Genomic DNA, 25,432 nt, shown 5'->3' with positions numbered 1-25,432 from the left:
AATCAATCTGACTGAGTGTCTACAATTGTCCCTATCCCTGTACATTGCACATTCACATCGGTCCCTACCCTCAAGGAGCCCACTTCTAATCCTGGAAGCTGATTGATTTCTATTCCGAGCTACATCAGATTTTGCACTATCCAGTTTAAAGCGGTTGTATAGTCCTTTTTACAACTTTTACCTACAGGAAAGCCTATGGTAAGGCTTACCTGTAGGTAAAAAAAAATATCTCCTAAACCTGTACGGTTTAGGAGATATTCCCCTCGCAATGCGCCGCTGACTGCAGCGGCGCATGCGCACAGGGGAATCTTGGCTGAAAGTCCGGCAGACGCCGGACCCTGCCGGGAAGAAGTCTCCCGTGCGCATGCGTGGGAGTGATGATTTTGCGGCTCCGGCCACTCACAGCGCCGGAGCCGCGATACCCGGAAGACATGCCGAGGGAACATGTCAGCTCCCTCAGCATGCATTGGGCAAGATGTCGGGGCCTCGGTATAAGGTAAGTATTTCATAATGAGCTAGTATGCGGTGCATACTAGCTCATTATGCCTTTTCCCTTGCAGGTATGAAAAAAAAAAAACCTCGGCGGCTTTACTACCGCTTTAAGTAAATCAACCCCATAGTGTCAGATAGAGGCGCTGTCCTTTGGGCAAACTAGGTACCGCCCACTACAAAGTCATATGGTAACCCCTCACAAATATGTCTGTAACCAAGCTTGAATCATAACCCAAAGTTTAACCACTTCAGGACCGCCGTATTGCCAATGTACGTCAACACAATGGCACAGGCAGGCACAATCACGTAGATGTACGTGATTGCCTTCCAGCGGGTGGGGGGTCCGATCGGACCCCCTCCCGCTGGTTACGGCGGTCCGGTTCGCTCCAGGAGCGCTCCGTGATGAGGGGATGGCCGTTGGTTTTCGGCCACCCCCTCTGGATCGCTCCTGGCCAATGAGAAGCTTCCTCCCACTGTGTATTGTTTACACAGGAAGGAGGAAGTGATGTCATTCTCCTCGGGGCGGTCTTTTTGACCGGACTACGAGGAGAAGACTAATAGTAAGTGTGCACCAACACTACACTGACATGTAGGTACACACAGGCACACAAACCCCCCCCCGATCCCCCCCGATCGCCCCCCGATCCCCCCCGCCCCCCTCCCCCCCAGTCACAGTGTCACTGATTGCATTGATCATTTCTTTACTGATAAATGCATTCAGTGTCAGTTGTGACAGTAAAAACTGTCAGGACAGTTAGTGTTAGGTCCAGGGTAGCCCCCTATCACCCCCCAATAAAGATTTAACCCCCTGATTGCCCCTAGAGTTAACCCTTTCACCCCCTTTTGCCAGTGTCACTAAGCGATCAGTTTTCTGATCGCTGCATGTGTCGCTAGGTAGCTAGTTATTTTTTTAGGTTCACCGCCAGGTTTTTATAGCGCTAGGTACCCCGATATACTACCCAATAAGGGTTTTAACCCCCTGATTGCCGCTAGTTAACCCTTTCACCCCCTTTTGCCAGTGTCACTAAGCGATCGTTTTTCTGATCGCTGCATTAGTGTCGCTACAGTCGCTAGGTAGCTAGTTATTTTTTTAGGTTCACCGCCAGGTTTTTATAGCGCTAGGTACCCCGATATACTACCCAATAATGGTTTTAACCCCCTGATTTCCGCTAGTTAACCCTTTCACCCCCGTTTGCCAGTGTCACTAAGCGATAATTTTTCTGAACGCTGCATCAGTGTCGCTAGTGTCGCTAGGTAGCTAGTTATTTTTTTAGGTTCACCGCCAGGTTTTTATAGCGCTAGGTACCCCGATATACTACCCAATAATGGTTTTAACCCCCTGATTGCTGCTAGTTAACCCTTTCACCCCCTTTCACCAGCGATCACAGTATAAGTGTCACTGGTGACGCTGGTTAGCCAGTTAGTTATTTAGGTTCCCCCGTCAGGTTTTATATAGCGCCAGGGACCCCCATATACTACCTAATAAAAATTTGAACCCCCTGATTGCCCCTAGTTAACCCTTTCACCACTGATCACCGTATAAGTGTTACGGGTGACTCTGGTTAGTTTGTTTTTTATAGCATCAGGGCACCCACCATTTATTACCCAATAAAGGTTTAACCCCCTGATCACCCGGCGGGTGATATCAATTAGGTTTTAGGGTCAGGGTCTGCGTCGCCCCAGGCAGCGCTAGGTTAGTGCCAGTACCGCTAACACCCACACGCAAAGCATACACCTCCCGTAGTGGTATAGAATCTGAACAGATCAATATCTGATCTGATCAGATCTATACTAGCGTCCCCAGCAGTTTAGGGTTCCAAAAAAACGCATTGTTAGCGGGATCAGCCCAAATACCTGCTAGCACCTGCGTTTTGCCCCTCTGCCCAGCCCACCCAAGTGCAGTATCGATCGATCACTGTCACTTACAAAACACTAAACACATAACTGCAGCGATCGCAGAGTCAGGCCTGATCCCTGCCATCGCTAACAGGTTTTTTGGTAGCATTTTATATTCAAATCCGGAAGGCAGTGCTTGGTTTTCGGGGTCCCGTACGTGGCTAGGCTCCCAAAAAGTCCCCCACATGTGGTATCCCCGTACTCGGGAGAAGCAGCAGAATTTATTTTGGGGTGTAATTTGACTTCTGCCCATAGCATGTGTGAGCAATATATCATTTAGTGACAACTTTGTGCAAAAAAAAAAAAAGTTTGTAATATTCCCGCAACTTTTGGCAAAATATAAAATATTCCATGAACTCAACATGCCTCTCAGTAAATAGCTTGGGGTGTCTACTTTCCAAAATGGGGTCATTTGGGGGGGTTTTGTGCTATTTTGGCATTTTATGGCCTTCGAAACTGTGATAGGTAGTGAGGAGTTAAATCAAAAATTTGCACCCTTAGAAATCCTGAAGGTGGTGATTGGTTTTCGGGGTGCCGTGCGCGACTAGACTCCCAAAAAGTCCCACACATGTGGTATCCCCGTACTCAGGAGAAGCAGCAGAATGTATTTTGGGGTGTCATTTCACATATGCCCATAGCATGTGTGAGCAATATATCATTTAGTGACAACTTGGTGCAAAAAAAAAAAAGTTTGTAATATTCCCGCAACTTGTGGCAAAATATAAAATATTCCATGGACTCAACATGCCTCTCAGTAAATAGCTTGGGGTGTCTACTTTCCAAAATGGGGTCATTTTGGGGGGTTTTGTGCTATTTTGGCATTTTATGGCCTTCGAAACTGTGATAGGTAGTGAGGAGTTAAATCAAAAATTTGCACCCTTAGAAATCCTGAAGGTGGTGATTGGTTTTCGGGGTGCCGTGCGTGACTAGACTCCCAAAAAGTCCCACACATGTGGTATCCCCATACTCGGGAGAAGTAGCGGAATATATTTTGGGGTGCAATTCCACATATAACCATGGCATGTGTGAGCAATATATCATTTAGTGACAACTTTTTGTAAAAAAATTTTTTTTTTGTCATTATTCAATCCCTTAGGACAAAAAAAATAAATATTCAATGGGCTCAACATACCCATCAGCAATTTCCTTGGGGTGTCTACTTTCCAAAATGGGGTCATTTGGGGGGGATTTGTACTGCCCTGCCATTTTAGCACCTCAAGAAATGAGATCGGCAGTCATAAATTAAAAGCTGTGTAAATTCCAGAAAATGTACTCTAGTTTGTAGACGCTATAACTTTTGCGCAAACCAAAAAATATACGCTTATTGACATTTTTTTTACTAAAGACATGTGGCTGAATAAATTTTGCCCTCAATGTATGACTAAAATTTAGTTTATTCGATTTTTCTTATAACAAAAAGAAGAAAATATCTTTTTTTTAAAAAATTTTCGCTCTTTTTCCATTTATATCGGAAAAAAAAAAAATCGCAGAGGCAATCAAATACCATCAAAAGAAAGCTCTATTTGTGGGAAGAAAAGGACGCAAATTTCCTTTGGGTGCAATATTGCATGACCGCGCAATTACCAGTTAAAGCAGCGCAGTGCGAAATTGCAAAAAGACCTCTGGTCCTTAAGGTGTTTATTGGTCCGGAGCTGAAGTGGTTAAAAACACTGCCTCAGAGGTAGTTTCTGTTTCATATCTTCTTGCCAAATTTAAAATCCTCTGGGATGCTATCTCTACCCTGTTGCCATATTCACACATACGGTGACATTGTGTAGCACCACTGGTACCCATCTCAAACTTTAACAATCACTGCCATAGGTAAGAATAGAGAAATGAAGACACCTGTTTATTGACAATAGGCAAATTTTTCATTGGACACAATGCTTCCTTTAGGCTGTACAAATATACAGTACATTTGCAAGAAAGATAATAAAACATACCATCTGAGTTCATGATTTCTAATGAAAGATTTACATTTCACCCCTGTTTAGCTTGATTTCCTTTGGCCAGGTCTGATACTTTAACTGAAATGTCAGTGGATGGATATCTTCCAAAGTCTCACGGTTGTTACCCATCTACTGTCTAACCTCACACACAGCACACATAAAATATTATTACTACAATACATGATTTATTTAGTGCCAACAGCTTGTGCTTGTGTATTATAAAAAGAAAAAACTGCGCTCAAAATTTTTTTTTGCTAAATACAAACTATATACAATTAATAGCATGAGTGATTAAATGTAAATAAAACGTGAATATCAGATGATATATAATTTGATTAAACACATAAATCATATAATAAGAATTATTATCTTACAGGAATGATCCCCTATAGAATAAAAAACTCATGTGGTCAAACTACACAAAAAATTATTTAACAAATGCAGAAAAGTGAAGGACACCAAAATTAATATGTGTGCCCTCATAAAATCACACTCCTAAACTCATAATCTCCAAAAAACTCAAACGGAAAGTGAATACAATATTAAGTGAAGGAGAAAATAGTCCCATTAAATCCCAAGGGTTGATGTTAATCAACAAGTGATATGAGTTCATGTAGAAAAAATGACATCCACATCCCTTCACGTGAAAATGAATCCAAAAAGAGTCCAGAAAGAAACACCTCCAACGTTTTTCAATACCGAGCCGGCCGGCTCTCGGCTACCGCCCGCACTTCCGGGTCTTTGCGTAAACGCGGTGACGTCAGCACGCCGTACCTCCCAGGTATGTGTTTAATCAAATTATATATCATCTGATATTCATTTATTTACATTTAATCACTCATGCTATTAATTGTATGTAGTTTGTATTTAGCAAAAAATTTTTTTGAGCGCAGCTTTTTCTTTTATATTGCACTTATTATCGGAGTATTACGATCTGAGTTGCTGCTTAGAGGGAGGGTTTTTCCAATAGCGCAGTTTACCCCCTTTTTTTTTACTTTGTGCTTGTGTATTACAATATAACGGGATGCAGTTCAATTATGATGCAATTCAGTACAAGAAGTTTAGCAGAGCCGTGTTTGTGAAAGCTACAATCTAAAAGGGATGGGCACGTAATACAAATGGTAATAACTGTGTTACAATGAGTTGATGGAAAAAGTTAAATAATTGTAGTCAGTGGGGTTGAGTTACTAAAACTGTAGAGTACAAAATCTGGTGCAGCTCTGCAGAGAAACCATTCAGTTTCCAGGTTTTGTTTGGTTAAAGCTTATTTGAACCAACATGTAAGTGAGGTGTAGCAGGATGCGGTGACAATAATTCACATAGTCAGGTACGTGATAAACTTATATTAAAGAAATGCAGCAACAGTTCACAATAATCCCAGTGGGAAGACTGACCAGCCAGGTGCCCTCATAGTTACAGCAACATGAACAGAGCAGGTTTCACTCAAAATAACAGCGCCTGTAGAGAGGGGCAAATCGGGAAGATACCCTGAAGGATGCAACCCTACACTTTCCCTCCTCGTCAGGAATCTTTCCTTATCCTTAGTACTGTCCCTAACAGACGGTGTACCTTTCCCTGCATTACCTACTCGCATAAAGCATGCCAAACCCAGGGGGCCAGGGCCTTAAATAAGCTCTGACTGACTCAAGATGACTGCCAGAGTCACATGGGGTGACAGAGTCTAACAGAATCGCTTCCCCAGTGCCGCAAGAAACCATAGAGGAACCGGGTTCCTCCTGACTTTCCAGCTGCAGAGATGCTACGGTTGAGCGCCACCTGCATTGGAGAAAGTAAACTGCATCTGTCTACAAGCTGAAGTCAGAAGGTGATTGGCTCCTGCACCAGAATTTGTACTTTCAGGTTTTAGTAAATCAACCCCAGTTTGTAAGGTTAAGCAGATGACAAGCCAATCACATTTTAGGTTCCCTCCAAACATTTACCTGCCTCTGCAATGGCAGTTCTTGTATTTCTATGAGACAGGTTCTTTATTTTAAATGAAATTAAAGCATTCTATGAATTTACCATATTTTTAAACCTAAGAATTTTACTTGTTTGTTTTACTTGTTTCCTTTCCCCTAACTACTTATAATTAAGATTATTTATTGTACAATGTGGTATCACTAATAAGTTGTAGTACAAGCTTCCAGATGGCAGAAGATCCCTACTACAAAGATGTACAGCCAGATGGCCCCAGATCATAGACTGAGCAAAATTAATACCATCGTTGGCAGCTACTTATTATTGTGCAAGTCCTGCTGGGTCCTACTGTTGTGGTGGCAGAAATGCTTTAGCTTGACTGCCTTTTGTTTTTATCTTACAGTGTTATGCGTTCCGAGCCTTAAGATTTCTCTTTAGCATGGAAAGAAACCGAGATCTGTTCAAAAGGTAGCGTATGGATTCATAAAAAAAATCTTTACAAAATAATAAATAAAAATAAAATAATTCTGTAAATTCTAAAATGCTAAGTCTTGATGTTTATAAGATCTTTACACAGACAAAGGCAAAATAGCATTTTATACCTATTAGAATAAAATAGATGCTCCTTACAGATGATATATGTTCAATAAATCAATATATGTTCCACTTTATTGACAGGTATTTGGATTCGTAGTTCAGATTTTACTATGATTTCACTTGCCTCATTCTTGCTCTGGGTTGGATTCCTTTTAATGTTTTTTTACTGTTCTGTATTAGGTTTTTTCCACCAGATTTGTTTGAAATGTTTATTGACATTGGTCATTATGTTCGAGACATCAGTGCCTATGAAGACCTTGTGTCTAAATTGAATTCACTACCAGTAAGTGATATACTTTACATGTCATTTTAAAAAGAAAAAGAAAAAAAAAATCAAGTGTTGTTATCACAAGAGTGAAAATAACTGGTCTTTTATGCAATTTCCAGGAAGATGAACTGAAGCAAGTGGCTGATGGCATTGAAGGTATCAATCAGAACAAAACTCCCACAAAATTTATTGGAAACTATGCAATTCTAGATCACCTTGGAAGTGGAGCATTTGGGAGTGTATATAAGGTGATTTTATTTTACAGTGTTTGTAAATCTGATGGTTGAAGTATAATCAATATTTTTGTATAGACCTTGCATTTCTGTTTGAGAGTTAAACAGACCTTGATCAATAAATATTTGTGAGCATTAAGGCTGTGTAAGCTCAAAGCATCTTCATAGCTTGCCTTCAATGTTTTATAAGGAGGATTTACCAGGGTTATATGTATATTGAGCAAAATTATAAACGCAATACTTTTGTGTTTGCCCGATTTATCATGAGCTGAACGCAAAGATCTACAACTTTAGTACACAAAAGGCCTATTTCTCTCAAATATTGTTCACAAATCTGTCTAAATCTGTGTTAGTGAGCACTCCTCCTTTGCAGAGATAATCCATCCACCTCACAGGTGTGGCATATCAAGATACTGATTAGACAGCATGATTATTGCACAGGTGTGCCTTAGGCTGGCCACAATAAAAGGCCACTCTAAAATGTGCAGTTTTACTGTTTTTGGGGGGGGGGGTCTAAAAACCAGTCAGTATCTGGTGTGACCACCATTTGCCTCACGCAGTGCAGCACATCTCCATTGCACAGAGTTGATCAGGTTGTTGATTATGGCCTGTGGAATGTTGGTCTAGTCCTCTTCAATGGCTGTGCGAAGTTGCTGGATATTGTCAGGAACTGGAACACACTGTCGCATACGCTGATCCAGAGCATCCCAAACATTGTCAATGGGTGACATGTCTGGTGAGTATGCTGGCCATTCAAGAACTGGGATGTTTTCAGCTTCCAGGAATTGTGTACAGATCCTTGCAACATGGGGCCGTGCATTATCATGGTGCAACATGAGGTGATGGTCATGGATTAATGGCACATCAATGGGCCTCAGGATCTCGTCACGGTATCTCTGTGCATTCAAAATGCCATCGATAAAATGCACCTGTGCTCATTGTCCATAGCATATGCCTGCCCATACCATAACCCCACCATCACCATGGGCCACTCAATCCACAACGTTGACATCAGCAAATCGTTCACCCACACCAAGCCATACACGGTGTCTGCCATCTGCCCTGTACAGTGAAAACCATGATTCAGCCGTGAAGAGAACACTTCTCCAAAGTGCCAGACACCATTGAATGTGAGCATTTGCCCACTCAGGTCGGTTACGATGACAAACTGCAGTCAGGTTGAGACCCTGATGAGGACAACAAGCATGCAGATGAGCTTCCCTGAGACGGTTTCTGACAGTTTATGCAGAAATTCTTTGGTTATATAAACCGATTGTTGCAGCAGCTGTCCGGGTGGCTGGTCTCAGACGATCTTGGAGGTAAAGATGCTGGATGTGGAGGTCCTGGGCTGGTGTGGTTACAAGTGGTCTGCGGTTGCGAGGCTGGTTGGATGTACTGCCAAATTCTCTGAAACGCCTTTGGAGACGGTTTATGGTAGAGAAATTAACATTCAATTCAAGGGCAACAGCTCTGGTGGACATTCTTGCAGTCAGCATGCCAACTGCACTCTCCCTCAAAACTTGTGACATCTGTGGAATTGTGCTGTATGTTAAAACCGCACATTGCAGAGTGGCCTTTTATTGTGGCCAGCCGAGGGCACACCTGTGCAAAATAATCATGCTGTTTAATTAGTAGCATCTTGATATGCCACACCTGTGAGGTGGATAGATTATCTCGGCAAAGGATAAGTGCTCATTAACACAGATTTCAACAGATTTGTGAACAATATTTGAGAGAAATAGGCCTTTTGTGTACATAGAAAAAGTCGTAGATCTTTGCGTTCAGCTCATGATAAATAGGGGCAAACACAAAATTGTTGTGTTTATAATTTTGCTCAGTGTAAGTTTATTGTTAATTAACTTTCTTCTGTATGCTCAGTAAATACATGGATGCTCTCCAAGATCTGTATTGATGTGAGCTCCACATTATAGTCAAGGCTGTTAAATAAATGGTTACACAGGGCGTTTGTCCTGGACCCATAGGGACCCCAGCCACCACCAACACACTTTCAAGAAAAAGAAGATGAAAATCAAAGTGAACCTGTGTTTTACCAACAAGCGGATCTCTGCCCAAAAGGGGAATCTCCGCTTGTTTGCACCCTCCCCCCTGAACCGCCATATTTGGTACTTTTTGTGGGGGAGTGGGTACCTGGTTTTGACAGAAATCTATAGACATGTGCAGAGTAAAATATTTCGTTTCGGAATTTAATTTTTGTCCGAAAACTTAATTTATTTAGTTACTCCCGAAATTCGTTTTTATTTATTTCGTTTTTCGTTCAAAAATTGCATTCGTCCGAAAATCCACATGAATTACGGTCGAATCTGTCTTGGAAGGCTTATGGTGTCTGTCGAATGTATAAAGAAGATTCGACGGAGCTAACTATATAGCATACTTTAGAACCCTATTAAAGTCTATGGGACTCCAACGTTCAAAATCTAAAGTGCTAATTTTAAAGGCTAATTTGCAAGTTACTGTCCTAAAAAGTGTTTGGGGACCCGGGTCCTGCCCCAGGGGACATGTATCAATGCAAAAAAAGTTTTAAAAACGGCCGTTTTTTCGGGAACAGTGATTTTAATAATGATTAAAGTGAAACAATAAAAGTGTAATTTTCCTTTAAATTTCGTAGGGGGGGGGTTGTCTATAGTATGCCTGTGAAGGGGCGCATGTTTCCCGTGCTTAGAACTGTCCCAGCACAAAGTGTAATTTATGCAGGAAAAAAAGTCCTTTAAAATCACTCGCAGCTATTATGAATTGTCGGCTCCGTAATACAGAGAACACTCATTGAAAGTCATTGATAAAAAAATAAATAAATAAATAAAAAAAAAAGCGTGGGGGTCCCCCAAATTCAATTACCAGGCCCTTCAGGTCTGGTATGGATATTAAGGGGAACCCTGCCTCAAATTTAAGAAAAAATTTGACGTGGGGTTCCCCCTAAATATCCATAACCAGACCCTTCAGGTCTGGTATGGATATTAAGAGGAACCCCGCGTCAAATTTAAAAAAAAATTGACGTGGGGTTCCCCCTAAAAATCCATACCAGACCCTTTATCCGAGCACGCAACCTGGCAGGCCGCAGGAAAAGAGGGGGGGACGAGAGAGCGGCCCCCCCTCCCTCCTGAACCGTACCAGGCCACATGCCCTCAACATTGGGAGGATGCTTTGGGGGTCCGTGACCCCTCAAAGCACCTTGTCCCCATGTTGATGAGGACAAGGGCCTCATCCCCACAACCCTGGCCGGTGGTTGTGGAGGTCTGCGGGCGGGGGGCTTATCAGAATCTGGAACCACTTTTGTTGCCAGTGGTTTAGACATTAATGGCTGTTTGTTGAGTTATTTTGAGGGGGCAGCAAATTTACACTGTTATAGAAGTTGTACACTCAATACTTTACATTGTAGCACGGTGTCATTTCTTCAGTGTTGTCACATGAAAAGATACAATAAAATTGTTACAATAATGTGAGGGTGTACTTACTTTTGTGAGATACTGTATGTATGCAAAAGGAGTCCTATTAGTGACAAAAGTGTTTGGTGTTTTGCTTATATATATACCTTTTCTGTCGGTAGGAATGAATAGTCATCTTTTAACCTTTTATTTTTCTTTCTATCTCCCAATAGGTCAGAAAACGCAGTGGTCAGAATCTCTTGGCTATGAAAGAGATTAATCTGCACAACCCGGCATTTGGTAAAGACAAAAGGGATCGTGATAGCAGCGCTGAGAACATAGTATCTGAACTAACAATAATCAGAGAACAGGTTCGTGTATCCCTAAGGGGAACCTGTCATCATAGAAACATGGGGGTCTCAATATTGCCCACATCTTCTGGGTGATTCACTGGGGTTAATTTACTAAAGGGAAATAGAGTGTGCAGTTGCACTCGTTTTTTCCCCACAGCTTAGTAAAGGTGGCAAAGCTCTGCTGATTAACATCATGCAATCATGTGTAAGAAAAAAATGTTTTTTTTAAAACAAAAATGTATTTATCTTGCACCTGATTGAGTAGTCTTTACAAAGTGAAGCTTTACCACATTTAAATTTACTAAGGAAAATGCGTACAACTGCACTTGCAAAGTCCACAGTCTATTTTCCTTTAGTAAACCCACCCCACTGTCTTCTAATCGTATGACTAAGGGTGACAGCCGTATACCTTGCACTTTGACATACAAGTCAATCGCTGCTCCTATATTTCAATCCTGACAATTTCCCTTTAAATTTGTTCTCTGTGATTCACTTTTCTTCCATGGTCTTGCTGATTTCCACTAGACTAAAGCCGGCCATAGATGGTTAGAATCTTGGCCGGTTCAACAGGGAATGGTCAAGATTCGAAGCATGTATGGGCATGCTAGTTATATCCAAGTAGATTGATCGATCAGCTTGGGTACAACCAGCCTGTCAGATTTTTTTTATAGCTTCTCACAATAATCACTGTGTGTTCTCCAGGTAGGGCCAGTGTTCTGACAAGAACTATCCCCCCATCGGATAGTGTCCTCCTCGTACTAAGCAGGGGCAGCGCTTGCGCAGTACGGAGGTCAAGGAGATGCCAAAATTCTCCGAAGATGAACGGCGCCTGTGCACTTAATAGTACCTCGTGCCCTGAGTCTAGGTTCAAGCCCTACCATGCAAGTGGACATACGGTATGCACTTAGTAACAGGACCCCTCGCTGGCTCGCTTCGCTCTGCAATTTTTTATTCTAACTCTATGTCCACTTGGATGGTGGGGCTTGAACCTGGACTCAGTAAGCAGGCGCTATTCATCTTCGGAGACTTTTGGCGTCTCCTTGTCCTCCGTAATGCGCAAGAGCAGTACAGGGCAGACACTATCCGACGGGGGACAGTATTCAACAAGACACCGGCACCCTGGCACCCCACTGGGAGAACACAATGGCTGCATGGGATTGATTCCCCCATCAAAACTGACTGTGTTGACTGAGGGAATCAAGCGATTTTAGAAAATCGCCCATCTATGGCCCGCTTTACAGTTTTCTATCAGTGATGTTGACAAACGAAGCAGTTATCCATATCGCTCAGGCTCCACCTTACATGTTTCGCCAAACAAAAAAAAAATCTTGGGTTTGTCTTTGTGTTACCATTGTCAGAGTGCAGCATGTGCTGTATTTTATTGTCCAGGCACACAAGTACATATGCACACATATAAAAGTCCAGTTTATCTCAGTGGAATGTAATTGATCCATGTTTTATATGACATTATTTGTGTTTGCAAAAAGCATGTAAAGTGTGTGTTAAGATCACAGGGATGGGAGGGAAATCAGAGCACAGCTTACAGGTCCTTAAAATCAGCCACAGCAGATTGCTTATAAGTATAAAGTACATATTTAAACAAAGTGTAATACTGCCTATTTTTACTTCTTTAAATTTAATGGGGACAGTTATCAAAACCGAAGCAGACAGAATCTGGAGCAGCTGTGCATGCCAACCAATCAGCTTTTTCAGTTAATCTTTGAAAATGAAAGATAAAAGTTGATTGTTTACCCGATTCTGGCTGCTCCAGTTTTGATAAATACAGCACAATGCATTCTAAGTGCAATTATGTTAACTGTTTATTGTTTTATATATGGTTGCTTTCAGTAACTGACAAAGTATTCTCAATTTATACCATTTTACAGCTTTGCCATCCAAACATTGTGCGATACTATCGAACCTTTCTAGAAAGTGAGTAAAGTTGTACTATTTTTTAGGTATAGCATACATTTGCTAATACTGGTGTTATATATTCCCTATAAAATCACTCTTAAAATGGTCTGTTTTCTTTACCATTTGAGAGGTTTAACATGGTAATATGGCTTTGGATAACATTATGGAACTTGTTAATTTTATCAATTTATCCACACAGCCTATATTTCATTTTGATTTGCCTTCAGCATTTTTCATAATTTTGTTGGTGATTGGCTTGGAACATATTGTAGTCACAGTTGCTATGCAGCAACAATTATCATTGATAATAAAATTGGAACTATCATGATCTATCATTGATACGGTATACAGGCCATCCTAAAGTATGGTCACTGTGTCACTTTATTCACCTGTAATTGTTGTTTTTGGTATAAATTTGAAGAGGGAACCCCACATAAATATCAAGAAAACAAACGTGCCCCCCTACCAAAAATCCAAAGCATAAAAGCATATCCTTACCTAAGCAAGCAGCCTGAGTGCACCCCCCCCCCTCCGCCCCCTGGTACAGTTGTTGTGGGGATTTGATAAGTAGGAAGGGAACTTATCTGAATCTGTAGCCCCCCTTTAACAATAGGGACCTCCCACATACCTCTCCTCATGTGAATTGATAAGAGGTGAACAGCATCCACCAACCCACCAAAAGATATAAAATGACTGCCTACACAATACTCTCCCAATGACTGCTCACCCATCAATGACAGCTCTAGTGGAGTATAAACAAAAGGGAGGTGATATCATTGACCAGAAATGAAAATTACCATATTTGGACAATGATGAGGATTCCCAAAGGATCTGGTATAGAATCTTTTGTAGACCTTACCCTGTTTTTTTTTGTTTTTGTTTTTAAACCAAATATACATATACAGGCCACTGTATATAGCTGGGAATTTTGGTAAATGAATGGGGTCAGGTGACGTCATTGGTTAATAAGGACATTGTAAGGACATGTAGGGTATTAGTTATTAACAATCACTACAAAAAAAAACAAAGTCTGGCTCATAAGAAGAATGCCCCAACAAGAAAAGTTCAGTCTGAATTTGTGTTTGGACTGAACCAGGAGCTCATCCCTACTTCTTTTACATCACTGTTACAAAATATTGTAAAACATGTCATAACTTAATGGGTGGAAGCAACCTGTCTTCTCTGTCCTTCTCCAATTACAACTCAGCAAGAATTCAGATAAGTTGAATGTATAACAAATTGTGAACTACAAATCTTTCCTTGAGAGATCTATACCTGCAAATCTCCCGAGCTGTTTAATTCATTTTCTGTGACAATCTGCATGAATAGAATAGGGAGATATTCACATTTTTCAGTTGAATTCAGTTTGGTGGTCCATCACCTGAATGGAACTTGTGTAAAGTAATATAACTCCAAATGTGCTTGCTGTGCCATAGATGACAAGGTGTACATTGTTATGGAGCTCATTGAAGGGGCATCCCTTGGTGAACATTTCAAGTCGCTTAAGGAGAAAAAGCAGCAGTTTACAGAAGAACGACTCTGGCACATATTTGTACAGGTAAGCAGAAATTGTTCATGGCTATGATAGTATCTTAAAGTGTTTGCAAAGGTAATTTTTTTCTGAAGTAATTAACATTTTATACTTACCGGCTCTGTTCCCTGCTTTTGCACAGAGCAGCCCCAATCCTTCTCTTCTGGGGCCCTCTGCAGGTGCTCCTGGCTCTTCTTCCCCAAGATGCTTGCTATGGGGGCACTCATGCAGACTTGCTCCTGAGCCGTGCTCTGTGTATCCATTGACATACACAGTGCATCTTTCCCCCTGCTCCCTCCCCATTGGCTGTCATTGTCAATGCCTCTTAGCCAGTAAGGAGAGAGAGAGAGCAGTGATGCTGCTCTTGTGCACAGCGCTGGATCCACATCGTGCTCAGGTAAGTAAAAAAGGGGGGTGGAGCTGCACACTAAATGTTTTTAACCTTAATGCATAAAAAAACCTTCTGCTTTTAGAACCACTTTAAAGCCGAAATCTAAGCAGAGGTAAACTATTAATATTAATTAATATGGTTAAATGAAAATGGAGAACCCATTTTTTCCCCAATAGCTGTCTATTGTAATTGCCATTCAGAACTGTGAGAAGGAGGGTAAGTATTCTGACCCAGTTAAGCTTTGCTGCATGCATACGTGCCAATCAGAAACATCCAGACAGACACGCAGATAAGGCAAATGACCTGCTCCTTTATTGTCATTGGCCAATCACAAACTGGGGCAGGGAGGTGACCTTTCCTGTTACAGTTCAACTGCATTAGAAAAAAGTAAGATCGAAAACTGGCAGATCACTCTAGATCAGTGGCTCTCAGCCTCGGTCCTCAAGTACCCCCAACAGGTCATGTTATGGGAATTTCTCTTAAGCCCAATACACACTATCAGATTTTTTGATGATTCTTTTCCTTCAGATTTACCAAAACCATATAATATGAGGTCAAACCTTAGGAGATTCAATTTGTATGCAATCAGGCAGGCCCCTGCACTACATGGTTTTGGTAAATCTGAAGATAAAAATCATCAGAAAATCTGATCGTGTGTATGGGGCTTTAGATAAAATAACTGTCCAAAATACCAAGCCATTGACTCTGATTTAAAGCACCTGTGCAAGATAAAGGAAAATCTGAAAACATGGCATGTTGGGGGTACTTGAGGACTGAGGTTGAAAACCCCTGCCATAGATCACTGGCTAGACAGTACATCCTTTGCCATATAAGCCAACCCTCATATTTGTGTTTTTGCTAGCTATTCAGCTAATTGTCTGAAGTGCAGCTTGGTCTTTTCCATCTCAGTAAGTTCTCTTATACGCAGCACTGAGAGCCTGTGGAGATAGCACTTCATATCTTGTTTTAATAGATAAAGTAGCAGGGCCCACATTTTCCACAATTTCATTGCTGCACAATGCATTGTGGGAGCAGATAGGTTGTAACCCAGCTGTGGCTTTTGACCCACCACCTGTCTCTACACACCCTGATATATGCAGATGGATGTTCATACTCCATTCTCAGCCATCTGCGGACTTAAGCTGCACAGTGTTAACCATGTGTCTTCTGCTAAAAGCAAGCCTGCCTTCGGGTTAATATTTCTTTGTCTAAGGTCCCTTAAATTAAATCACAATTAAAATGATTTCGCTTAAGGGAAAGGGAGAGAGGGAGGAAGGGGAAGGAGAGGGGGCGAAGGGGAAGGAGGGTTTTCCCTTTTTGGGGGGGGGGGGGGAGTAGATTATGAATAATTATTTATTAAAGGACATTTTAGATATCTTTTTGTGGTATGTCTACTATAGGAATGTTATATGTTCTATGTCGTTGGTGATGTAGAAATGTTATATGTTCTGTAGATGTTTTGTAATGTTATTTATTTCAATGAAAATTAATAAAAAGATTTAAAACACATAAATGTCTAAGGTAATGTCTAAGTTGGTATGCAATAGACGAGGCTATTATTGGAATTGTTTTATGCATTTTTATTTTGCTGGTTTGTAACCAAATATTACCTTTTCAATAAAAAGAAGTTTACAAAAAAAATATTTCTTTAAAGTGGTTGTAAACCCTTACACATGCCCAGTGAAGTAATAGAGAACAGCATCAGACGGTGCACAGAGATTGAACATATCCTCCTACATAGATTTTACTTATTTATTTGCAGTCTCCTCTTCTCTACACCCTTTCAAAAGTGCAAATCATGTTAAAAAATCTTTCTGCATCTGTAAGCAGCACAAAGCAGGGGATGGAGAGACTGCAGTAAACAGTGTGTGATAGCTGATTGGTGGAAAGGCACACACCCCCTCCACACAGCAAAAGGACTATGTTGTGAATAGACATGCTCCGTTCTGAGCTCCCCACCCCCCACAAATGTATGTGTTGGGAAAACTTCTCAGAAGTTACTCATGCTGATAAGGAAGCACCAGAGAGAAATGACACTTAGAGCTTTGGGGAGAGATATGTAAACACTGCAGATATACGTGCCTTGCTCAAATTCCATGACTGGGGTTTACAACCAGTTTAACCCTTTCCCGCCGAGCGTACGCAGATCTGCGTACTCGGCTTCCAGGGGGTATACCGGGATGATGCCCGCACCTGCAGGCATCATCCCGGTACCGTTTTTTTCAGCTGGCGATTGGCTATCCAGGCATAACAACCGATGTGGCTAAAAGCCGCTCGGCTGTTATGCCGGAGGAGCGGGAGGGGACGTCCCCCCCTCCCGCCGCCTCCCGCCGCTGTTACCGGTGCTCCCGCTCGATCGGGAGCACCGATTCAAATTCTGCTGCCTTCGGCTGCTGGGCAGGGACTGGAATGAAGCCGTAATCGGCTTCGTTCCAGTCTCCTCATCGTAAACACGGAAGCGACGTCATGACGTCACTTCCCATTTACTCGGCTGCCAATGGCGCCGGTTTTAAAAAAATATCCGGTATTCAGAATCGCCGTTTTCGGCGATCTGAATACATTGAAGTGTAAAGGAGGGGTGGGGGGTCTTTTAGACCCCCCGATCCCTCCATAAAGAGTACCTGTCACCACCTATTACTGTCACAAGGGATGTTTACATTCCTTGTGACAGCAATAAAAGTGATCAATTATTTTTTTTTTTTTTTAAAACAATTTAGTCATTTTAAAATAAATAAAATAAATTAAAAAAAACTAAACATTTTTTAAAGCGCCCGCCGTCCCTGCGAGCTCGCGAAGCAAAGAAAATGCATACGGAAGTCGCGCCCGCGTATGTAAACGGTGTTCAAATCACACATGTGAGGTATCGCCGCGATCGTCAGAGCGAGAGCAATAATTCTAGCACTAGACCTCCTCTGTAACACTAACCTGGTAACCGTAAAAAAAATTTAAAGCGCCGCCTATTTAGATTTTTAGGTACCGTTCTTTGTCGTCAATCCACAAGTGCTCGCAATTATAAAGTGTGACATGTTTGGTATCTATTTACTCGGCGTAACATTATCTTTCACATTACGCAAAAAAAATTGGGCTAATTTTACTGTTTTTTTTTTTTTTTATTCATGAAAGTGTCCCTTTTCCCAAAAAGTTGCGTTTAAAACACCGCTGCGCAAATACCGTGTGACATAAAATATTGCAACAATCGCCGTTTTATTCTCTAGAGTCTCTGCTAAAAAAATATATATAATATTTGGGGGTTCCAAGTAATTTTCTAGCAAAAAAATTGGTTTTTAACTTGTAAACACCAAATTCCAAAAATAGGCTTAGTCATGAAAGGGTTAAGTAACACCAGTACTGAAATTCAAGGTACGATGTGGTTTCTGTAAATACCTTCAAATAAACATTTTTTGTTCTTATTCAAAAAATTGTGTAGCGCCAAACAATTACATATGATAATCAGTGATAAAAAGTGAAAAGAATAAAGTTAAAAAAAATATAAAATACAAAAAAATATTTTGTAAAAGAAGAAGCCAGCCAGTTCAGAAGAACCGTGAAAGCGCATATAGACTCCCCATAGAAGGATGAAAGTTGTGAAAGCAAATCCAGTGTATTAGTGTACAATAACATCAACTGGTATATCTTAAGTTGAAGAAAATTGATCCAATGAAGTGCTCCGAGATCAGCCACCCCACCCCAGTGAAATTAACACTCACCAGAAAGGATGGCTGCAGTTACAGCAGGAAACACGCATTCAGTAAATATCGGTCATCCAGTAAGATGGGCTGTCCAGTGACACTTCTTAACAAGATAAAGCTAAGATAAATAAAGCTTGCCAGGAGCATGATAAAATCATCATAGTGTAGTAGTTTTATGTTTAAGGGCCGGTTCACACTGGGGGCGATGCGAGGCGACACGACTTGCCTCGCCGCGACCTGCCGCGACCACAGCGGCGACTTGCAAATGACTTCTGTATAGAAGTCAATGCAAGTCGCCCCGAGGTCGCCCAAAAGTAGTACAGGAACCTTTTTTCTAAGATGGAGCGACTCGAGTCGCTCCTCTTAGAACGGTTCCATTGTACAGAACGGGGGCGACTTGTCAGGTCGCGGCACGGCAAGTCGTGTCGCCTCGTGTCGCCCCCTGTGTGAACCGGCCCTTACATAGACATGTATTTTTATACTTTTTTGGATTTATGAGTGGCGGATCAATACTGCTCTCCGGTCGGCATGTTAATATTGACGTAATAATTTATTTTGGTTCCTTTTCCAGTTATTTATTTATTTATTTACCTCTTTCTGGCAGGAACTAGATTGTTTGATATTACAGGAGACATCGTTATCCTAATTATCTGGGATGGTGTCTGTCCTATATAGAACCAGACACAGCCGTGTCTCCATTAAAATGGCGACCGGACCATTTCCTGCTCCATAGATCTATGATTTAATGACGGTACAACTACTTTCGGCTCTGAATCACAGGCAAAAGGGCTGACGGAACACTTCTCATTTTATCTTAATTGAGCACCGCAAGTGGAGCAGATTTGTAAAGCTGCATAAACATGTCCAAGGTCTGACATTAGGGGACCCCTTGATAACATCCTATTGGATGAAACGTGTCGGGTGGGAGATTCTAGTGCAGATGTCACACCGATGTCCGATTCCGGATCGGCAGTGGCACTGAATGTAAGGATTGTTTGTTACATTCTGGCTTTTAATGTGGATGCAATTGAAACAAAGCTACTACACTATGAAGATTTTATCTGGCTCCTGGCAAGATTTATTTATCTTAGCGTTATCCTGTTGAGAGAGTCGCTGGACAGCCAATCTTACTGGATGACTGATACTTACTGAATGTGTGTTTGCTACTGTAACAGTAGCCATCATTTCTGGTGAATATTCATTTCACTGGGGTGCTTTGGCTGATCTCGGAGCACTTCATTGGATCACTTTTCCTCACCTCAAGATAGTTGATGTTATTGTACACTGGATTTGCTTTCACATCTTTCATCATTCTATGAGGATTCTTTGCATGAACTTTCATGGTTCTGCCGAATGGAATTTATACAATATATATTTTTAGACTTTATATTTTTTTAGACTTTATTCTTTTCACTTTTTGTTTGGCGCCACACAATTTTTTGAATATTGTTTTTAAGTTGGGTATATTACTTATCTGTGCCAGCGGCCATTTCATAACAGTGCAGAGATACATATTTAAAAATTTTTGTTCTTAGACCTAAGCTGTACACCTTGACTTCTGGTCATGTCAAGATTAAGCCCAAAAGTTCTGGCATTTGACAGTTGTCTGACAGTAGGTAGGGTTAAATGTCTGAGGCTGGGCTAATTTCTCAACAAACTTAGATTTTTAGGCCGTATGTACAGTTTCAGTCTAGTAACCAAGGGGGTCTGCAGTTAACTGTTAGAAGACTAACAAAGCTACTGGCATGCAGTACAATGTGCCTGAAGGCATTACTTTTGTTAGAAATTATACAAATCTTCCACACTTCTGATCAATGTAGAGCAGTGTACAATCATCTCATCATACATCAAGAGAAAGATACAAAACAGATGATATAAAGAACTAACTGTACAGGGTTCAGCAATGTGAATCCTGGTGTTGTAGAGATAAACCCCTGGAAGGGGGCCGGGAGCATGAACTTACTAAATACCACACATCGGTAGCCTGTCGCCGTCCTTTGGATCAAGTGCTTCTTATTATAGTTTACCATGACTAACAAGGGTGCCCATTTACTGCAGCCCTAACTGACAAAGAATCAAAATGATATGGGAAATACAGAACAGCTGTGACCTTATCCTCAGTTTCTAGCGCAGATCCTGAAAGTAGGGAAAGCCCTCTAATCCCTGAGGAAAAATCAGTAGCTAAGTGTCATTTGGAAATGTGTCCAGCATGCTTAGGTTTTTGTATACTTTCATTATTAGTGATGGACGAACTTCCGACGGGACGTTTCGCGAACGCGAAACGCGAACGGACACAAACGTTCGCGAAAACGACCGTTCGCCGCGGGCTCCATTGACTTCAATGGGAGGCGAATTTCGCAAACCTTTAGGTCGAATTTGCGGCCACGGGGTAATTATTAGGGGGTAGCACGTAGTCCCACCACCTGGACAATAGCATAATACATGTATGAGGTGAATTTGGGATCGATAACTACAAGCATTTTTTTTTTATTTGGGAAATTGTTCTGACAATTCAGGACTATGGAGCTAATGAAGGCAATGGAGGAGAGGGAAGGTCAGGGACCAGGGTAGGCAAACAAGAGGGTGCAGGAGATACAGAGCACTGACAGCAGCACCGTAATACAGAGCACTGACATCAGCACCGTGACATACAGCGCTGACAGCAGCTCCGTGACATACAGCGCTGACAGCAGCTCCGTGACATACAGCGCTGACAGCAGCTCCGTGACATACAGCGCTGACAGCAGCTCCGTGACATACAGCGCTGACAGCAGCTCCGTGACATACAGCGCTGACAGCAGCACCGTGACATACAGCGCTGACAGCAGCTCCGTGACATACAGCGCTGACAGCAGCTCCGTGACATACAGCGCTGACAGCAGCACCGTGACATACAGCGCTGACAGCAGCTCCGTGACATACAGCGCTGACAGCAGCTCCGTGACATACAGCGCTGACAGCAGCTCCGTGACATACAGCGCTGACAGCAGCTCCGTGACATACAGCGCTGACAGCAGCTCCGTGACATACAGCGCTGACAGCAGCTCCGTGACATACAGCGCTGACAGCAGCACCGTAAGCAGCCCCAGGAGGAAGTCAGCACAGCACAGGGATGGTGTGATCCCCTCATAATAAGAACCCCCAGGAGGAAGTCAGCACAGCACAGGGATGGTGGGAGCCCCTCATAATAAGAACACCCAGGAGGAAGTCAGCACAGCACAGGGATGGTGGGAACCCCTCATAATAAGCAGCCCCAGTAGAAATATGACACCGCTCAACCTCTTCAAAGAGGAGGGTAGGGGCATATAGTACGGTGTGCTTTTTTGGGTCAGGGAAGTGAGCCAAATGAATTAAGAAGGTCTGTGTGCTTGATTCCAAAAATTGTTTATAGACATATACATGGTCTACTGATCACATGTGTTGAATTCCTCCGAGATCCATGCCTCATTCATTTTTAGAAATGTGAGGTAGTTAACACTGTGGTGAGCTAGGCGAGTACGCTTATCGGTCACAATCCCCCCTGCTGCGCTGAACGTCCTTTCGGACAGGACACTGGATGAGGGGCAAGCCAACAGTTCGATTGCAAATTGGGCAAGCTCTGGCCAGAGGTCAAGCCTGCCCACCCAGTAGTCTAGGGGTTCATCACTCCTCAGAGCGTCCACATCGGCCGTTAACCCAATGTAGTCGGACACCTGACGGTCTAGGCGTTCCCTGATGCTGGATCCGGATGACACCTGTCGATGGGTCGGCTGAAAGAATGACCTCATATCCGAAGTCACCAACACATCTTCAAACCGGCCTCTTCTTGCAGGCGCTGTTGGATTGGTACCCGCAAATCCTTCTCTGGGAGTGGGAATTGCTCCTCTGCCAGCGCACGCAAAAGCAGAATGCAGCATTTCTCGAAGCAAGGCCTGGAAGTGCTGCATTCTGACAGCCCTCTGCGACGGCGGTAACATTTCCGCCATTTTGTGTTTGTACCGGGGGTCTAAGTACGTTGCCACCCAGTACTGGTCCTTGACCCTCATGCTTTTTATACGGGGGTCCCTATTAAAACACTGGAGCATGAAGGCCCCCATTTGCACTAAAGTGGAAGCGGTGTGGTGGCCTGGCTCCTGCTCATCATCCAGGATAATGTCGTCCTCTTCATTCTCCTCTCCCCATCCTCGCACAACAGGGATCCCAGAAAGGTTTAAAGCATGCTCTTCTTGCTCCTGCTCATCCGCCCCGGCACCATCCTCCTCTGACTCCTCATCAGACTCCTGTTGTTGACTTGTCTCAGATAGAGTAGCCCCCCCTGGGAATTCATCCAGCATTGCGACTTCCTCATCTTCCCGCTCCTGCTCCTCCACAGCCTGATCAATGACACGACGCAATGCACGCTCCAGAAAGAAGGCATAAGGTACCATGTCACTGATGGCGCCATGGCTGCGACTGACCAGTTTGGTGATCTCCTCAAATGGCCGCAGAAGTCTGCATGTGTCGCGCATGAGCAGCCACTGGCGCGGTGAAAAAAAACCCAGCTCCCCAGAACCGTTTCTTTCGCAGAGTTCATACAGGTAGACGTTAACTGCACGTTTCTGCTGGAGCAGCCTATCAAGCATATAGAAGGTTGAGTTCCATCGCGTCGGGCAATCGCAAATAAGACGTCTGACCGGCAGATGGTGTCGCCGCTGAATGTCAGCAAGGCGAGCCATGGCCGTGTAAGATCTTCTGAAATGGGCCGAGATTTTCCTTGCCTGCCGCAAGATGTCCTGGACCCCAGGGTATTTGACAAGGAATCGCTGCACGACCAAGTTTAAGACGTGTGCCATGCACGGCACGTGCGTGATTTTGCCCTGTTTCAATGCGCTAAGCAGATTGGCACCGTTGTCACACACCACTTTACCAACTGTCAAATTGAGCGGTGTTAGCCACTCATCTGCCTGTGAACGCAAAGCTGAAAGGAGTGCCGGGCCAGTGTGGCTCTTTGCTTCCAGGCACAACAGACGCAGCACGGCATGGCAACGTCTCACCTGGCATGTGGAATAGGTTCTGGGGAGCTTGGGCGGTGCAGTGGAAGAGACGCTAGCAGCGGAAAAGGAGGAGGCAGCTGAGGAGGAGAGGGAGGAGGATGGAGTAGGAGGAGGAGAAGAAGAGTCAGGCCTGCATGCAATCCGTGGCGGTAAAACCAAATCTACACGGGTGCCACGGGTTACATGCTTGACGGCCGTCAGAAGGTTCACCCAGTGGGCAGTAAAACTGATATACCTTCCCTGCCCGTGTTTGCTAGACCACGTGTCTGTGGTCAGATGTATCTTGGCACCGACACTGTGTGCCAGAGATACATTCACTTGCCGCTGAACATGGCCATATAGCTCTGGGATGCCCTTCTCTGAGAAATACTTCCTTCCTGGGACCTTCCATTGTGGTGTTCCAATGGCCACAAATTTGCGAAAGGCCTCCGAGTCCACCAGTTTATATGGCAGTAGTTGGCGGGCTATGAGTTCTGACAAGCCAGCCGCCAACCGTTGGGCAAGAGGGTTATCCGGCGTCATCATTTTTTTACGCTCAAACATTAGGCCCACGGAAGCCTGCCTTTTTGCAGAAAAATGTGAGCTTGGCGTGATGGAAGGTGGAGTGGAGGACAATTGTGAGGAGAGAGGAGAAGGAGAAGTAGAAGACGAGGCTGGACGGTGAGAGCCTGCAGTGTGGCTTTGTGTGTTCCGTTGCTCCCACTGGGCTCGGTGATGGCTGCTCATGTGCCTTCTTAAGGCGGTCGTCCCTAGGTGAGTATTGGGCTTACCGCGACTAACGCGTTGACTGCAAAGATTGCAGATGGCAACGCTATTGTCAGCAGCGGACACGTTAAAAAAAGCCCACACTGCGGAGCCATGTGCCGGTGTCCTGGGAGCGCCAGATGTGACCGTACATGGTCGATGACTCGCTCCTGATACATTTGCAGTCTGCTTTGTCCCTGCTGTGCAATGTAAGTCATTGCTGCTTCTCCTCCCTATCTGCTGGTCCATATCTCCCTCTGAACTCCCCTCCTCTTCCTCTCTTGTGGGCACCCACGTGACATCACTAGACACGTCATCATCAACGTCACCTTCCCCACCGCTATAAGTAGAGTAGGCAGCAACACCGGGGACCAACCTCCTCCTTGGGCTGATCTGGGTACTGGCGTCAGACTGCTGAGTAGCGCTTGTTGCTACCTCCTCTTCCTGATCCAATACCAAGAGTGGCTGCGCATCAGAAATGTCCTCTTGATATGGATCGGAAAATAATTCCAGTGACTCAAGCGGAAGGTATGTGGTGGTGGTGGTGGTGGTCGTGTTGTTGGTGGTAGTGTCTTTGGGGGTGCACATAGCAGAGAGTGAAGAAGAGGGTGCAGATCGAGAGGATGAGGAGGGTGCAGAAGAGTAAGGCTGAGCGAGCCACTCAACCAAGTCTGGTGCATCCTTTAAAGTAATTGAACGCACCTTCTGCAACTTCCCACTTTGGCTCAAGCCTGTTGCTCCTGCCCTACCCCTACCACCCCTGCGGAAGGGCCTGCCTCTTCCTCTGCATGTCATTTTTTAAATGACCCTGTGACAAAACTCTTAGTCCCTATACCGCTGAAGGACTGCTGCAGTATAGGTGAGCGGTCAGCAGTGGTGCACGTCAACCCTATCTATTGTGGACCTATAGCGGTCCTTACAGAACAGCAGACTGTACCGCACTCAAGCCTATGTACCGTAGCACCCTATACCAAGTTACCAGTCCTTATAAGAACTTTTGTGGACCAAGCAGGTTGTGTATTAGTGTTTAGCAGACTGTACGTCAGTCCCTATACCAATGAAGGAC

The 25,432-nt window shown here is 43.5% G+C and overlaps 1 protein-coding gene across 14 annotated transcripts in view; it reads left to right on the top strand.

Annotated features, from left to right (window-relative positions):
* Window positions 1-25,432, top strand: part of NEK10 (NIMA related kinase 10) — a 487,578-nt gene that overhangs the window by 127,607 nt on the left and 334,539 nt on the right. For all 14 annotated transcript variants that reach the window (XR_013277553.1, XR_013277555.1, XR_013277554.1 and 11 more), the window contains 6 exons: window positions 6,658-6,722; window positions 7,032-7,134; window positions 7,239-7,367; window positions 10,966-11,103; window positions 12,972-13,017; window positions 14,436-14,557. Coding sequence is in view for 11 of the 14 variants with exons in the window: in XM_077491445.1 (XP_077347571.1) it covers window positions 6,658-6,722; window positions 7,032-7,134; window positions 7,239-7,367; window positions 10,966-11,103; window positions 12,972-13,017; window positions 14,436-14,557 (603 nt within the window). In the remaining 3 variants the exon portion in view is untranslated. The remainder of the gene's footprint in view (window positions 1-6,657; window positions 6,723-7,031; window positions 7,135-7,238; window positions 7,368-10,965; window positions 11,104-12,971; window positions 13,018-14,435; window positions 14,558-25,432) is intronic.

Source organism: Lithobates pipiens, unplaced genomic scaffold (genome assembly GCF_037356315.1).
Source record: "Lithobates pipiens isolate NorthernLeopardFrog02 unplaced genomic scaffold, aLitPip1_a1.2 Scaffold_19, whole genome shotgun sequence".
In the NCBI taxonomy this organism is placed as follows: Eukaryota; Metazoa; Chordata; class Amphibia; order Anura; family Ranidae; genus Lithobates; species Lithobates pipiens.
Note: the sequence above shows the minus strand (reverse complement) of the source record. Positions and strands in the feature narration are given on the sequence as shown.